This window comes from Tetranychus urticae, chromosome 3 (assembly GCF_039701765.1).
Source record: "Tetranychus urticae isolate SD_2017Ah chromosome 3, NJAU_TeUrti_SD_1.0, whole genome shotgun sequence".
NCBI lineage: Eukaryota > Metazoa > Arthropoda > Arachnida > Trombidiformes > Tetranychidae > Tetranychus > Tetranychus urticae.
The window spans coordinates 6,946,330-6,964,242 of NC_142960.1; the positions used below are offsets into that span (position 1 = coordinate 6,946,330).

The window sequence follows — 17,913 nt, forward strand, 5'->3', positions numbered from 1 at the left end:
ATGAAAAATTATTCAAAGGTAACCTGTTTATGAGGCAAAACTTTGTGATCAAATCACCTGTAATGCATGAATCAACTCTTCTCGTGCTATAATTAAACTCTTTTAATATTGGTTATAATTTATCATTCCACTGACAAATTCAATGCTTAAAGAGTTATCGCTCAGCTTTTCAGGTAAACATCAAAAAGATGTAAAACTTGATTGGAAAAAGTATCTGACAATAAAATGTAATCGAATCGAGAATTAAAATGAAATCATTAAAGAACTATCAATTAATGCTCAAATGATCCAGAAAAATGCCAATTTGATCAACCTTATCTGGTTAAATTTACGTTAAAACTGCAAGTGAAGCATTTAAAATGAATCAACTTGACAAAATGGAACCATTTGTTTCAAATTTTCAACTTTAACGATTGATAAAGTTGTCTGACAATGCGACTGCCACTAAATGTCTACTAATGCCAAAATTACTCGGTTAACAAACAATTTCATATAAAAACTTGTACAAAATCTGAAAAGATTGATTCCAACTTGGACTGCAACTTGAATTAAAAAAGATAAATTGTTCAACATTAATATTAATTATTGCAAATTCAAGTTTTCTCACTCAGTCAAATTCAAATTTCATTAATCTTTTTAATCACAACCAGATTTAACCTTTCAACAAAAGACTAAAATTGTTGTCACAATAATAAAGCAAAATTAAAATTTACTTTCATTAACCAAAAAGATTCAAAAATTGACCTAAAATTCAACCTTCAACACCATCTATTGGTGAAAAATTGCCTTTTTTAAGTCAAATTTTTTTCTCGTTTTCATCTTGAATCATTAAGAAATCTCAGTCTAATTATCGTTCTCACCTACACAACCTGCTCATCGACAAGTCCAATTATACCAATTGTTAACTAACCTTTTGTCACTAATTTTTTTTCATAAACCAAACCAATCAAGTCAAGACAAATGAATGATAATATTATTCAAAGACTAAATCAATGAAATCCATTTTAAATGTAAAATTGAAAGCAACTTAAATCTTGTTGCTTCAACAGTCAACTTGAGTTCATAGCTTTACTTTATCCTCTCTAATGACGGGTTAAATATTGGACTGAAAATGTTTGTTATAAAAGGTATTCGTCAAGGCATTTCTCTCTCTCTCTCTTCAAACGATGAAGATAAAAGGGAAGCCAAGATGATGAGTAAAGATGATGATAAAAATGAAAAGATGGTGAAGATGAGGAAAGATAGTAAATAGTGGTTACGCTTTGCTGATCATTTTTACCTCTCTGTACTATCTGAACAATTCATTTTTATATCATCCGATTGGATATCGTCAATCTAAATCAATTACCTTTTCATTCATCTTTTACCTTCTTCTTTCCTCTTATCATTATCATCTTATTATTACAACTTTTTTTTTCAACCGCTTTCCTTGAAAGATTGTAATTACTGTTGGGCACTTTTGAAACAACAACAACAACAGCAACCAGCAAAATTAGGTACAAAAAGGTAAAGTGAAAAATGTCGATGAGAAAAATGTTTAAAACTGAATTGAAATCTTCACAATAAGATAATCAGTAACTTTTTTTTTCTCTTCATTTTACCTTTTTCCATCCAACATTCAAGGTTGACTTTCATGGTTGACAATGACAATGATAATCAGTTGAGAAGCGCGAGAAAAGTAAATTAACCGACTACCATGTAGCAATTGAAAAGAAAAGGAGAAATCTGAATATTCTTTTCATTTGGTTATTCAATTAACTTGAAATCGTTTCACTGTTTTCTTGCTACTCTTCAATATTCAAAAGGAAACGTCAATATTTATTATTTTTCTGTGTGTTTCTGTGCATTTTGCGTATTATTAGGGTTGTCAGTTTAACTTGTTATTGAATCTTGTTCTGGCCGTTATCATGTTGTACTGATTATTATGGTATTTTGTGCTGTTTTTTTTTGTTATTACTGGAAACCGTTTTTAAATTATAGTGATCAGAAAAGTCCCTTTTTTTAGACTTAAACTTGCCTTTTCGAGAGTTATAAAGCTTATGTATCGTTACTTTACCTTTCAATTGTAATTATTGTATTATACAGAATCGTTTCTCTCGCTATTTTTGCTCAGAAGCTCAATTCCAGCCATTCTTTAACAGTAGACTCGAGTTGTTGTTGTTGCTATCATTATTATCATTGCCATTATTATTAACATTATTACAGTGATAATACATGAGCTTGGAAAAATAATGGTTTTCTTTGGTCGTCTTTTCTTCTCTACTTTACTTCAAATGAGAATCTTTTTTGTTTTTCCTTTTCTTCTTCTTCTCTTTTCATCCTGAAATATTCATTTATCCTGGTTTATTGGTTTGTTGGTTTAACCACAGATTTTTGTTTTGATTTAATTGTTAATCATTTATTCAGGAAATTCAATTTTCATATTTTTGTCCATTTTAATTTGTCCATTCAAATTAGGCGCTTGTCAATTTGGATCCATTGGGAGCTAGGATCATTTGATTTAGATCAGTTACTTTGAGTCTTTCATTTATTTTCACGGTTTTACTTTTCAATTTGTTGTCGTCTTTTTGTCTGTTGTTGGTTAATTAATTTTGGTAATTTGATTTTAATTTTTGTTTATTTCTCTCCTCTCGTTCATTGTTTCTTTACCTGTTTAATTTTATTCAGTTAAGTCTACAGTTTACTTGGGCTCACTGGTTTCTCTTTTACTTTTTTTTTCTCTGTGCAATGTTATTTTCTTTGCTTCTCTCGTTAAACTATTCAACTGATTATCATCTTCATTTCTCATCCTAATTATCTTTAATGGGCTCATTACATGGTTTTTATTTATTTCTTGATTATCATATCATTGGTTCTTGTTGATGAGCAACTGTTGTTGGTTTAACTTGACAATAATTGGTCAACAAAGTGATAATACTCACTTTTCCATTACTCTTTCATCTCTAACTCTCTCTCTCATCTTTAAATTTTCATAATTACCAATTAAGTGTCAATGGAAATGATGATTCTATTCATTAGCTTTCAGATGGTGTCTTTGATAGTGCCCGTGTTAGTTATACACATTTATCATTTAATAAGGTTGTAATTGCACTTCCATTCAAACCTGACAAATTTAACCCATTTTGAAAACAATGAGTTTGATTAATCAGTCCATCTTTTTGGGATTATTTGTCAAAATTGACCAAATCAACATTCATTAAAGGTTAGATTCATGGCCCAGTAAAATTTTACTTTCAACAAGCTGATGTAACATTGCAAGTGGTCCTTTTAGCATGTGAAAATATTCAATATTTGATGTCATTGTGTACGGAAACTTTGTAGACAATAATCAAAAAATCATTAGTAGTACATTTTGAATTCATTTCAAGTTATTGTGTAAATTGGAAAGATGGATCAATATGGTTGATGAATCTCTCCCCAAAACTTAATTACTGTTCCTATTAAATCTTAGACTTGTTTTCAATCAGATAATTAGGTGAAATTTGATGGTCAGGTCTATCATAATTATCTTAAGCCATCAAAAAATTATAAATTAAGTTTACAATTTTTTGCAAGTATTACAATTATCACTACGGCAATTCATGTTTACACATTGATATGAATACATTTATCACAACCAATTAACCAAATTGATTACTGACAAACAGTATCCATTAAACCTTTACACCTAAATTGCCCCGTTAACAAGAAGATGATTAAAGTCCAAAATTGACCAACATTCCAAATAATTATGATATAATCTCGATTGTTGAATCAAATGACAATTTGTTTTCCGTCGATTTAAAATTTCTCCCATTCAAATTCATCGCCAAATGTGAGTGGACAAGATCTGACTTTGGTTGAACTTAAATACTGTAACAGTAGTTGACTGTGACCCATGAAGATAACAGTCCAAGAAATTGAATGACAATTTCAATTATTGACCCAATAACTTGTTTCCTTGAAATTCCGTTGCTTTTTCCTTCCTATCCTCCATCTTCAACCCATTTCCAGAAAAATGGACTGAAATATCATTTTTTTCAGCAAAACATAATGAATCCATTTGTTTTCATCTCTCTATCAGGATCTATAATGATGATAGTAATAATAATAGGAAAGGAAGGATAAGGGGAAAACCATTGTTGTTAATTCTCATGTTCAGGAGACTTTTTTGTGCTTCATGTTACTTGTTGGTTGGTTGGTTGGTGGTTGTTATATTCAACTGTAATCAAAGCCGTTCGGGGTGGAAATACCTTAATATACTTTAGAAGGGATGGTTGATTGATTTTACGAGCACAACTTTCTCTTTATCATTTCTTATTCTTTTCTCTCTCGGAAGCAATTGTAGGCAAAAATCGATGTCATTCCTTTTCACTTTAATTCTCCTTCTTATTTCTTGGGATATTTTTGTTCTTTTAACCAATCCGATCATTTATTCTTCTTTTCCTTCATCATCTTTTAGTTGTTGTTGTTTTTTCTTTATCGATGGCTCCTTAATTGTTTCCCTTCACTTCGTTAGCTTTACAATAGGTGAGAAAATTGAAAATTTAAAGTTGATTTCACTTTGATTGGAATGGAGAATTGATTGTTGAATTTCCTAAGAAATGGACAATTCTGTCATTGAGAAAATAGAATAAAAAAGTAAGGTTTTGATCGATAAAATATTGGCATTACTGAAGTTGTGAGAAATCGGGGAAAAATGATCATTTAGATTGTTGTGGTCAAGGAGAATAGAGTTTCCAAAAAAACAATTCTGTTCGATGAATACGACCGATTCGTTTATTTCTGAAACTTTCTTGAGATCTTTGTGGTGTAAAGGCAGAGAGAAGGGAATGATGATTTGGTAAAGATTCGGGTTTGTCTTTGTCTTGATCTTGAACACGATAAACAATCTAAATAGAGATACATTCGAGAGGATGGATAATGGGTTACTTTTCATTCTGTATAATGAGGTTGATGGCTAGTTTATTATAATGAAACATAGCATATTGACAAAAAATTGTTTAAATTATCAAATAATGAAGATAATACTTCAGTTTGAGGAAGAAAAAAAACACCAATCTTATATTTCTTCAACAAGGGTACTTTGTTTAGACTCTCTCTCTCTCACACTCTTCACCATTTTCTTTGATATTTACTTTAGCTTTACAATGTAAAACTTTCTTGGTCTATTGTCTTGAATTATTTTTGTGTTCCAATGTTTGAAACAAAAAATGAAAAACAATGATTCGAACTCGATTCCAAATGATTCTTGATTTTTCCAGATTAATATGGATCAAAAAATTGTTTGATAAAACACTTAATATAGCATACACAACAAAAGAAGCACTGTCCAAATAAGACCGAACTTAGAAAAGGATGTCATCATCATGTTCATCTTCCAATATGTTTGCAGACTCTATTATCAATCCTTGAGCCTTTAATAGTGCCAATTCTTTTTCTCGGGCATCTTTGATTTGCTTCTTTTTCTCTTGGATTTTCTTAAGTCGATAAAATTCTTCTCTTTCCATTTCATCCAATTCTGAGGTTACATAGGCCAAAGTTCGCTCAATTTTAGGAATAACAACGTGTTCTAAAGCATTTACACGACGATTTGTAATCTAAAGAAAAAAAGTAAAGAATTAGTAATGTAATGATAAGATCTACATACAATGAAGGAAATAAGCATTCAATTTAAAATGCATTGAAGTTTTACCAAAGCTTACCTTAATAACTTCGTCTAATGTTATGAAACTGGTTTGTAAAGACGCCAATTCGACTAGAAGCTCAATAGCTCGAGCATAATTCTTTTTTAACTTGGCTAATTGTTGACCACCTCTAGAAAGACCAGCAAGCTCGTAGCTATCACTTCCATCTTGATAACATTCGAAAGACGGTAAGTTAACACCAGCGACGTTATCTTTTTTTGTCCTAACCTGCAAGTAAAATAACCATTTGTAGAAAATTAGTAAATTAAATAAAATGATTCCATCCTCAAAGTATTCACCAGTCTATCAGTTAAAGATAATGCCAAAGATCTATATAAATCTAGTAAAATCATAAAATTCAACAAGCAAACGTCATTAGCAACGTTTACAATTAATTTTCAACAGTAATCGAGCTGTTGGAGTTCAAATTGTGTTATCCGGCAATAATATATATTAAATATGCTGGAAAACTTTGTAATTCCAGTTTTAAAGCAGCTATTTCATTCTAAAATCGTCCATCATGAAGTAACGGATCAATTCATTTTAGCGCAAATAGAAGGTAAACATACCAATCTGGTAGCTCTACAAAAAAATCATAATCCAATAAATCCCTGTTGGACAGTTCCGAAAAATTAGTAACTCTGAGATGGTTGATAAAATATACTCTAGTTATGATTCTAGATAAGCGAAAGACTGAATGAAACTCCCCTACTATCATAGAGTAACTAACCTTTGTCTGAGCTTTGGTGACGTTTTGCAGGACAACAGCATTAATATCATTACCAACAGCAAATTTAGCTTCAGCCAGGCTGAATTGGGCATCCTTCATGATATCACCCATCTTTTGCTTAGTCTATGAAAGACAAAAATCAAATGAAATTAGTCAAAATCAATCAATTAGCAGAGTAATAACATTACCTCAATGATTCTTTTTAATATCTGTCTGAATCTCAATTGTAATGCATCAGCCTTCTTTTTCAATAAATTGTGACCAGTTTGTGCAGCTTTCAAACGACCCTTCAATAAAGTCAGGGCCCTGGTAGATAATAAATTGAAAAGGGATAGGTAGATAAACAAAATAAGGAAGAAAATGACAAATCAGATACACTTAACTTAGGATTAAGCTTGAGTGAAAAAGTAAAAAGGTTTTGTTATTGATCTACTTACATTCGAGATGGGAAAATGTTGATTCTATCTTTACCCGACATTCTGATTATTTAACAATCAAAAGTTAAAACTGGAATCAAATGGAATGTTTAAAAGATGAGAGATCCCAAATCAAAGAAACTAATTGACCTTTAAATATATTTGAATCCTACTATCAATTAAAATTACCAACCTCGAGAAAATAAAAACATTGCTCAAACAAACAGATGGAGCCACAGAACAGCACACGAGCCGCCATCTTTTGGTGATTACTTTGAATGATTATTTTGAATAATTATTTGCACTTTGTAATTGTTTTATTGAATTCAATTTAATGGAAATGAATTCTATCTACTATTTTATCTAGAATCTTGTCTCGTTCATTAATTTTTAGAAAATCTGCTTTTACTGATCGACCTATCAATGAACAGAGATAAAGTTCAAAATCTGGATTCTAGGACCGCATATCGCCATCTATTGGATGAAGCATACTCATGATATTTTAAAACACATTTGTTTTCAGTGAAAATTGCTTTGTTTTGATTTGATTAAGTCTTGATTGTGAAGTTTTTACGAATATGCCAACATTGTGATCAGAACTTCAGACATTTGGAAACTTCTGTGCTTCAATTGGTGCTGATATATCTAGCTTTATCAGCCTTGTGCTGTTATGAAACAGAATTAATAGCCATTTTTAACTGTAGATTGAAAATGAATCAAAGTTTGGTGTTGCGATTATTCAATCCATTACTTATTTCAAGCCGAGGATGTTTCCAGAGGCGAACCAGAGGTAGAAAAATACCTGTTCGGAAGCCAATTTACTTCCCAATGGCTCCATCCAAGCTGTATGTCATCAAAGATAAACCTTATTTTGCTGAAGATGAAAAGGAACAATATGATGCCTTGGAAAAAAATCATGAGGATGCTGCAAGATCCTTGCAAGCATTTCTTTATCAAGAAGTTTACTTACCTACAACTACTGCTGGTGGGTTCAGCTCTGAAGAAGTTGCAAAGGAATTGCAAGAGCAAGAAAGACTGTTAGCTGAAAATGATGCTGAAAATGAGCGTCAAAAAAAGCGACGTGAAGAAAAAACGGCCTGGATAGAAGCGCAAATTGAAAAAGAAGCAATGGAGAAGGAAGCTGAAAGGCTGGCTGCAATCGAGGTGGAAAAGTATTTAGTGACAGAAGAGGTCAAGATTGAAATCGAACGAAGCAGTACGTTTATTACAAAGGACAATTTGGAAAAATTCATTCTCAAAGCATTGGATTGCCCAGTTTCTTATGAATATGCCATAGATTTGGAAGGAAGAGTACTTTTTGACGATAAACTTCACCCATATGCCCTTAATCCAAGTGCTGTTCCGGAAACTAGTGATTTAGAGTTGGAAAAATTCGTCACCAAAGACAAGAAAATCAAAATAGATGAGAAAGTTGTTTATAAATAATATATAATAGTTTGCTTATAAAATTAATGTTAGAATTTACGTATTTTGAAAATTTTATTTCACCCTTATTCGATGTTTATTTCATGACTACTCGAGAAATTGGAGAAAGTTTACTTTAACAAGTAAAAATCAATCTTTATTGGAAATTCACTCTAAAATCTCGTCATCTAATCCATCGAGATAATACATATGTTCATCAGCAGTTGTATCTGAAATATCTATTATTGATTTATCATCGCACTGTGTTTTTGATTGAGCACTGCAATTAGTTATGCTTGAAGTTGAACCTCTTTGTGATAAGGATTTTATAGTTGACTGTGTCGAAGGTAGGCTGGATGATTGTGAAGTTATCAAAACTGGAGACTCCACTTTAGGTTTTAAATCAGGTTTTAACTCAGGTTTTAACTCAGGTTTTAACTCAGGTTTTAACTCCACTTTAGGTAATGATGATCCTGGTAACGGTGGACCTATGATCTGAATATTTTGACTTTGAAGTAATAAAACCTTAAAGCTAACATCGACTGGACCTTTGATTAAAATCCTACTACCAATGGGCAAATCAGGTTTAAGAAACGCTATGTGCTGATGTTCAATGGCTTTGACAACATTTTTACCATCACTGAGATTCAAACACAACATTCGCGGTCCATGAGCTTTGTCGTTTTGTTTTTTAACAGGTTGAGATGGTTTGAACACTTTACCTTTGAGTGTCTCATCAACATCACCTTCCTCTGGTTCTTCATCCAGCCGCAGAAATTCATTTTCCTGGTCATATGGCGGCTTACTTATATCGCGTATCGAAACAAGCTAGGCAATGAAAAAACAAAGCAGACGTATGTTGAGCCAACTTTCATGGAAAAATTTACCCAAACCGTTGATATTAGAACCAGCTATTATCGAGGGAATTTCAAAAAATCTTAACGATTAGAGAAAAGACAAAAATATAATCGAAAACATTTTACCTGAAGAGTATAATTACCAACTAATTTTTCTTCATTGAAATCGTTTAATAAAGACATGGGTAATGGCGTGAATGATACACTAATCGATGACATGGTGTTATTAAACTGGAATTCAAGTAAAAAAGTAACTGAGTAAAGAATTAAAATCTAAATCAAAAACGCGCAACTTAAATTGTAAAGAAACATATGATTTTCGCAAAACGCGGTAACCAGATTAGTACTTAGACAAACCAATAGGTGGAAGTACAAGTGTAAAAACAAATTTTCTTACACATTGAAAGTTAAAATTTATTATAAAAGTAAGTCAAATTGATTAAAATTAGAATCAAATAGTTTACTTTTAATCCGAAATTGAGAAACACTTCAATGCAGTTTAAAATTTGAGCAAATAGTCCAAGTTCTAATCTATTTTCTGTTCAAAAGAGATCAAGATGTCCGCAATGGAAGGAATACAAAACATTTTGACCAAAAGTATCTGTTGAAACGAAACACTAACCTCTATATTGTATGAATAAACGGTAACAGTTTCGTTTTACGGACAAAGGCGTAAACATTAAAAATCATCCAATGGTAGACGTCTTTCAAGGGCGCTCTTTATGAACAATTGAACTAAATGAAGCTAATTAAGGCCCCAGGCAGACCTAAGCCCACCCTAACCTTACCAAACCTAACCTAACCAAACCTAACCTAACCTGACCGACCAACCAACAGCCCCTTGATCTAACTTACCTAACCAAAAAATCATATGTTTTAATGTTTACGCCTTTGTCCGTAAAACGAAACTGTTACCGAATAAACTGAATATACATTCAATTGAACTTATCGATTTATTCACAGGAAAGTTAACCCAAAATTGTCTTAAAATTGTTAGACGAAACTTCACTTGGAACAACGGGTAAACAAAATTGGAATACGTTGCGTATCTTCACCTCAGCATGAGAAAATATTCAATCTCTTCGACCCATTAGACTTTTTTATCAATAAAAGTCAATGCAATTTAATTTTTCAATCGTTGAAACTTTTCTTCTCTTCCAAGAAATTACTGAATTAGTCTAAATTTTAATATTTTGATTCCCAACATCTTTTTCAACTCTGAATGTACAAACTCAGTTTTCACTTCCACGGGTATTCCTATTATTATAATATTGCTGTAACAGATATTTTCCTCGTTGCAGAATATAATTTAAATTTCATGATTCATTTTATCATCAATTTAAATGTTCACTTAAATATATCTATTAGGATTAACTCTTTGTATCGAGTATTTTTGAGGTATCGAATCAATATCCTCAGCCCTGTATGTTAATGAAGAAATGCTATGTTAAAATTGCCTTAAACTTAAAAGTGTTCATTTTTAATTTAGTGATTATTATCAAAATCTAATTTAATTATGATGTAAAGATTATTCCAATTCAAGTTCTGGTGTCATTAACCTAAGTTTATTTTCATGGCAAAATGTAACATCTTATAGGAGAAACAAAAGTAACGGACTATTTATGATTCAAATTTTGTTGAAAACAAGTGACTCTAAAACCTATGATATGATTGAGTCAATCAAGGTGATGTTAAATTTTGGCTGTTCATCCATCAATTCAATCACATTCGTGCGTCAATTTACCGGAATGGTGGCTAATAAAAGATGATTTATTTGGTTTGACATGAAACTGGAAACAAGAGATGGCGTTAAGAAGCTTCTGATTTGACTTTCATCTCAATATCGGTATTAAGTGACCATCTAAATGGAAATCTAATTTTTTGTTGGCCACTAATTGTTTATTATCCTCAAATATGGCACAAAAATTATGATAGCTGCTAATTGGAAACTTAAAACCCAAGCAAAAATGAAAACTGGTTTATTACCTTCATCTCAATCTCAAGGAGTTGCTTTTTGAGTTGCTTTTTATAATAAGAAGGAGGAGAAACAAAAAGTATTTGTTTATCAAGTGGTAATACAATGCGATTGAGAGATCATCATCATCATCATCATCCAGATGAAAATGAAAGACGAAAGGAAACATTGGATAATGCTTATGGTTTTGCTGATTATACTAATTAATTATCATTTTAACCAGTTTGAACAATTGATTGATTATCCTGTAGCCCACATAATACTGGTTTCCAATGGCCTTTAACCAGAAAAACAAAGCTCCACCCTACCGTAAGGCATCAACAGTTAAAATGTACTTGAATGAACCAGTAAATTTGGACTGACAATCAAGAAGGAAACCAAATGGTTATAATCATAATGATAATGTCTGATATAAAGTTTCGCCACTGTGACTATCAGTAAATAATAATAATGGTTAAGAAAGTAAAAAAGAGCCAAAACAAGGTTGAGCTCAACATTGCCTGTCAACAGTCTCAGGTCAGTCACGGTAATTTTGTCACGCAACCATCAATCTAAGGAGACAACAATTTCTAATCAATCACCAATGTACCCTGAAAAAATTCATTGGAATATGAGTTTAATTAAAGAAGCAGCAACAGCAGAACAATTGGCAATCAAAAATGGCAGTTTGGGACAATTGTTATCTTCCCTTGTACTTCTTTCATCACTACACTTGATCTTCATGGATTTACCGAAAGCTTCAACTTAATAACCAAAAATTAACATAATCATCTTTTAATTAGAACAAAAGAATCATTATCTCATCTCACAGCTTCCACTCGCCATTATTTGCTTCAACTTATCAACCATCTTCACTCCATTCAGTTGATCCTTTTTCTCTCCTCTCCACCTTTCTTCAACATCACATCATCATTTTGAAAGTAAATCACTTGACAAGCATTCCAATCGTGATATTTAAGCCAAAGCAAGTCAAAAAAGCCAACCAGTAGCAGTCAGCAGCAAAAAAAGCAAAGCCTGAAAAGATGTAAAACAACAAATGAAAAGACACCAACAACCCTGGAGTGAAGTCAATAAGATTAATTTTTTTACATAATATTATTTTCAGATGAAATGAGCTTCATCATCATCATTATATTGAACACAGAAAAGTTTATTATCACTCGAGTCAATCATTTTGATTCGTTCCAATCAAACCTTTCTACTTTTTACCAAAGCAAACCAAAATCCCATTCATTCAACATTTTCATCTCCATTACCTGAAAGCAGCAGAAAAAAAATGATGAATCTCGCCACCAAAAGGAAAAGATAATAATAAGGAATCCAATATAAAATGAGAGACAAAAAGAGCAAAGTTCAGAAGCAAATCATCATGAAACATCAATCCTGAAATGGTGAAACCAGAAGAAAGAAAACAATCTTTAAAATGAAATTAACACCTCAACATTATCCACAATGTTAAAGCTGGTTAATGCGAATCTAACTGGAAACTGTAAAAAGATTGATAAATTGATTAATAAAGCAAGAAAGAAGAAGCACAAAAAATGGATTTCAAAGGGACAGAAAAGCAAAAGATTACAACTTTTAATATCATGTTTAAACACTTGAATTAATTGTGGTGCTAAAATTATTCCATCTCTATAAGCTTCACTTAAAATGGTAATAGCAGTAATTACAGAATTATTCACAACATGGAATCATTGATACTTTTATCCTGGATCATCATCATAATCATTTTGCTTCTTTTCGCAACTGTCAATGTTAATTATTAATATTGCATTATTATTACCATGGAATGGACAGAATGGACATTTCTTTTAATTTCATCTTCTCCCTTCAACATCTAAATGTTCACAGTTAAATGAACTTTTCCTTTGGACTTTTTTCTCTCCTCTTTCTCCATGGATCCTGATAATGTCATAAATTCGTGATTTGAATGGTTGACAAAGCTAAACTAATTATAGAGCTTTTGTGACTGAATAACACAGAGAAATGAAGCAACTCGAGTGCATATCAAATGGATAACATGATAATATAGCCAGAATAATTCCAGAATAATGATAATAATGACATTTGTCAATTGAAGAAGGCTAAAAATAAAAGAAAGGCAAGAAGCAAAAAGTTCATTCCCAATCCAGTTATTATGAAAGGAAACAAAAGGAGCCGAGAAAATTTAATCAAAGGATGAAACCCACTAATAATAACAGCAAATGATAATCAAAAGCAAATTGTTTCCCAGCATGATGACTCTGAATGAACCAATTACATTTAACCACTTACCTTGATCCAAATCAACATAATAAACCAATGGAAAAAAATGGACACAAAAAAAGAGTAAACTTCAAAAAATGGAATCAACAAAAGAAGCAAAACACTGACTTTATCATTAACCTTTGAAGGATTTTTTCTCATTTTTTCGCCTCTCATCTTGTGCTCATAATGCTGTGAAATCAATCTCATCATGATTGTTCAATAAGTGAATGAAAAAAAGCAAGATCACCTCAAAAGTCATCCCAAATCAGAATAATGATAAAATTGTTTGCTCATTTTCAGGTTCAATATTGTTGCTCTTTACACTATTGTGTATAACACACATATTATGTGACACACAAGTGAAAGAAGCAAAAGGCTCAAAAAAATGTTGATGAAAATGATGATGATGCTGATGAGTGAAGGGAAAGATGAGGAAAAGGCTGATGAAGAGGTGAGAGTAATTCAACTATTTTTTTCTCTTCATCCTCCTTCTTTTTCTGGGTGAGCATCATTATGATAGAATGTATGGATTCTCAATGAACATTGCATTCCTTGAAATACCTCATCCATCTCGAGCTTTTATCCTCCTCTTCATCCTCACCATCATCATTCCAACACTTTTTTTTCCTCTCACTTGATTCCTATAGAATCAAGAAAAATGTTGTCATCCTCAACCTTTTTTTTGTCTTCTTTCACTTCTCTCTCTCTCTCCATTCTCAGCAAACTTATTTATCATTATCATTCTCTCTTTCTTTCCTCTCCTCATTCACCTTATGAACTTTATTTATCATCATGATGAATACCATTGATATGATTTATCATTTTCTTCTCTCTTTTTTATTCCAGCCTTTTCCATCATCTCTTCATCTTCATTTTCCTCACTCTCTCTCTGTGATTGAGCTTCTGAGGTAAAAGCAATTTACTTTGGTTAAACAAAAATCACTTTTATCATTCACATTTCACTCCCAGTTAATGACAATAACAAAGTAAGCAAACTAACAACAATTATGGTTTACGAATTGTTGTTTATCCTTTTTATAGCTTCATCAAGAATCAATATTGTTATTTCATGAGATTACATGATTATCAAAGTAGAAGAAGAGGCAAAAAAAGAGAAACTTTGTTCCGGTAAAGTGAAAAAAAATTGAACCTTCAACTCAATCTTTCCATTATCATTACATTTTCACCTTACAGTTTGATAAAGCTAATACTTTATTGATGATGTTAAAGGATACAAAAGATGAGATAGTTTCTACATCAATAAACCTGAATAACATTATGAAAACACCAAGAACCATCTTCATCATCTCACCAACTGAAGTGATGTTACCTCATCAGCTTTCAACATTTATCACCATCAGATTGAATCATATTCATTGTTTTTCCTAAACCTAAAAACAATGAAACTTGATTCTGACTTTGGCGAAACATTGACTTTTAAATGATCAAACAAGTTAATTATTAATAAATATTGTCAAGTAAATGACAATTTTTGCCCATCCATTCATCATTATTGAACCTTACACTCAAAGTAAATGGTTTCACTGGCTGAGAAACCAAATCTACTCTCAATTTAACAGATCATTTCATTTCCAACTTTATCACAATTAATATTTTGTAATTGAACTCATCATTAACAATCAATCAAACGTTTATTTCCTAATGAATCAGGGAAAAGAGGAAAAACCAGAGCAAAAATATTATAAATATTGGAACAAAAAAAGATGAGAAAAAAAAGAAAAGCAAAAAGACGATGAAAAGTTGATGATAATTTGATGATTAAAATATAAGTAAACATCATTAGAGCCAACAGGTTGGATTGACGACTAATAGATTCATTTAGCATCTCATTATTAAACGATCATTTCTGATTGTCTCATCATCTTGTCCTGCTCAAACATGTTGCTCCTGATGATTTGGTGATGTCAAAATACCTATAACAAGAAGTGTAACAAGAAGATGAAGATGACTCCTCCTATAACCTCTTCTTTAAGAATCTCATTTTCATCTTTTCCTTTCCTCTGGCAAAATATCTGTAAAGATGATTCTATTACTCTCAGGTAACAAAGAAATGGTTCAAGATGATTTTTGTGATAATTAGACGAGGAAAAAAAAGATGTTATTCATGTTGAGGCCTTAAAAGGTATTCAAAGGTTGAGAGGAAAGATTAACTTTGAAATCAATGAAAATGCCAAAATTCATTATTTAAAAGGTAACCTCAACTTGAAAAATATGTTCACCTCGAATGATGTTAATGACGGTGAAAATGATGATAATGTTGATGAAAGTGATGAACAAGAAAAGGATAACAATGAGACTGTGTTGTGTTGAATAACAGTGAACATTGGTGTTGTTTAAATGCTGTTAAGAGCATTGAACATGAGCCAATTTTCATTGAAAACCTAATTTTCTTATCTCCATGTAACACACACTTTGTGAGCCCAAATCATTACAGAAGGAAGAAGGAAGAAGACTTTCAACTGGAAAGAAAAGATGATCCAAAGAGAATCATCATTTTCATCCTCATCTTCACTCGTAAGCTCAAGACTAAATAGTGTGGCAACTTAATGATCCTTTCATATCTTTAATCTTCACCAGTTTCAATACTTATAACCGTTAATTTAAATGGAATCTACTTTTACCATTGTTTCCCTTTCAATCCTTCAACCAGACTATTTGTTTATTAATTATTTGCCCATTTCTTTGCCTCTTCCCTTCAAATATCATATTCATATTTACATGAGATTTAACTTTTATTCCTCTCTTTTCATCATTCATCCTTCACACCTCAGCCATTGTCATCCTTTACCATCTTTCAACAAGAGGTAACAAAAACCATTAATTATCTGTTTGACATTGCTTATTGCTTTTGCAACTTGTCAACGATTAGTTTTTGTCTTCACTGACTTTACTGGCTTCATGTCAACACTATTAGGTTTGTTATCACTTAAGCACCTCTTTACTCCCAGTCAGTTGGGACTCGGCGAATCATTTATTGAACCATTTTGATCATTGATTTTGATAATAGTTAATAGTGAAAACAGTCGACTTAATAGTTTGGTAAACAGTTTATATTACAGATGATTCCAAAGGGAATGCAATATATTCCATGTATGAATTGATAATAGAGAGAGAGAGAGAGAGAGAGAGAGAGAGTCTAATTGTTGAGCAAACTGTCGGTTGATAAAGATAAAATTAATGTTTAAATGCTTTTCTGCTTTTCTGTTGCTTTAGCTTACAGTTGATAGATAAACTTGACTTTTGCGTTTCACTTGCTTTTGTGCTCATCATTAAGATGAAATGCTATTTAATCTGGTGTTCAATGTTGATGGGAATTAAATCTATTAACATTATTAATTCATCCATACCTAAATGGCTATTATGAGAATCAATTGTTTGCAAACGATTAACTTTCACAGTGATATTAATGAATCCAGTTGACAAATAATCCATTTACATTCAGTGTTTTGACCAGTTTCAATCTTTACGTTTGCACTTTATTGGCAAGTAGTTTCAAGAAAATTGTAATTAACAATTGCTAATTGATATTCAGGTTTTGCCTTATAAAATTGTTACACCTTTGCAAAATGTCTTCAATAAGTAAACAGATTTTCTTTAATCACAGTTTTAATCCAATTTCGGAGCCTCATTTGAAATGCAATTAAAAAGTCAACAATTTCAATGTTCAACAATCATTTCAGATAATCCAGTTAGAGTCAATGTTTTGTATACTCATTGGGGCTGGTTCCTTTAATCAAATATCTCAACAAAATTCAATTACTTTATGCAAACAGTCAGAAGAGTAAACAAGAGTTAATCTAATAAATTGCTTTAATCTGTCCACTAACGGTCAATGAAATGGTTAAACATTGACCAATTTTTACCTTAACCAGCTCTGCCCAATAAATGATCAAAATTATAAGCTGTTACAAACTTAATTAGCCTTTTTATCGAGCAAGATAGAGAGTCGTTACTTGGTGTAATCACCCTCCACAGCAGCGACTTTCTGCCAGTCCAGCTCGCAAGTTTTCCATTCGTAAACCAAAGATTGCGGCTTCCAACCATTTCTCCAGTTTCTTCAACTCTTCAACGCTTTCCAAGTCTTCCAGATCTTTCAAGTTCAAAACCAACTCACTGGTTGCAAGTCTGATTAGGGTTGAGATTCAACAAGATGCCATTTCAAGCTTTAGATATTTACTGATTATTTCAAGATGAAAAAATACTTCAATTGAGTTTGAATGCAAATTAACCAGAAAATGAAGCGTTCAAATCAATGTTAATATCTGTGACATTAACATTGATATTAACGAGTAAAATGTTGCCATTAATAACTTATTATCTTATAACTTTAAATGTTATTATGATAAAGGCAACTTTAGTTATGAAAATAATGATAATTGGACCCATAATTTTGGCAATTTTATATCAAGATAAGATTAAAAATGAATATTCACCTTTAACTAGTCAAACTCATCTCATGTTTTACAAGATAATTGACTGTTTCTTGTCACAATAATAATGCTTTTAGCCGAATCCATGAACCTATGAAGTTACCTTTAATGGTGACTTGAAAACGACTCAAGCCATATCTTGA

General features: G+C 31.6%; 3 protein-coding genes and 1 long non-coding RNA gene across 4 annotated transcripts; 2 read left to right on the plus strand and 2 right to left on the minus strand.

Annotated features, from left to right (window-relative positions):
• Positions 1-4,927: 4,927 nt before the first annotated feature.
• Vha36-1 (V-type proton ATPase subunit Vha36-1) lies at positions 4,928-6,983 on the minus strand. Its single transcript, XM_015934729.3, has 5 exons — positions 6,834-6,983; positions 6,585-6,702; positions 6,397-6,519; positions 5,685-5,894; positions 4,928-5,579 (listed from the first exon to the last, which is right to left on the minus strand). Exons 1-5 carry the CDS (start codon positions 6,872-6,874, stop codon positions 5,328-5,330), a joined length of 744 nt encoding a protein of 247 aa, XP_015790215.1. The 5' UTR covers positions 6,875-6,983; the 3' UTR covers positions 4,928-5,327.
• Positions 6,984-7,326: 343 nt separating this feature from the next.
• Positions 7,327-8,297, plus strand: LOC107367064 (small ribosomal subunit protein mS26). The gene has a single exon (XM_015934731.3). It carries the CDS (start codon positions 7,524-7,526, stop codon positions 8,256-8,258), a length of 735 nt encoding a protein of 244 aa, XP_015790217.2. The 5' UTR covers positions 7,327-7,523; the 3' UTR covers positions 8,259-8,297.
• A 70-nt stretch (positions 8,298-8,367) lies between these two features.
• LOC107367065 (recQ-mediated genome instability protein 1) lies at positions 8,368-9,384 on the minus strand. Its single transcript, XM_015934732.3, has 2 exons — positions 9,221-9,384; positions 8,368-9,065 (listed from the first exon to the last, which is right to left on the minus strand). Exons 1-2 carry the CDS (start codon positions 9,311-9,313, stop codon positions 8,406-8,408), a joined length of 753 nt encoding a protein of 250 aa, XP_015790218.2. The 5' UTR covers positions 9,314-9,384; the 3' UTR covers positions 8,368-8,405.
• A 2,367-nt stretch (positions 9,385-11,751) lies between these two features.
• On the plus strand, positions 11,752-14,818 carry LOC149093281 (uncharacterized). Its single transcript, XR_016200078.1, has 2 exons — positions 11,752-13,770; positions 14,166-14,818. It is a non-coding gene; the product is annotated as an uncharacterized LOC149093281 (long non-coding RNA).
• The last annotated feature ends 3,095 nt before the right edge of the window (positions 14,819-17,913 follow it).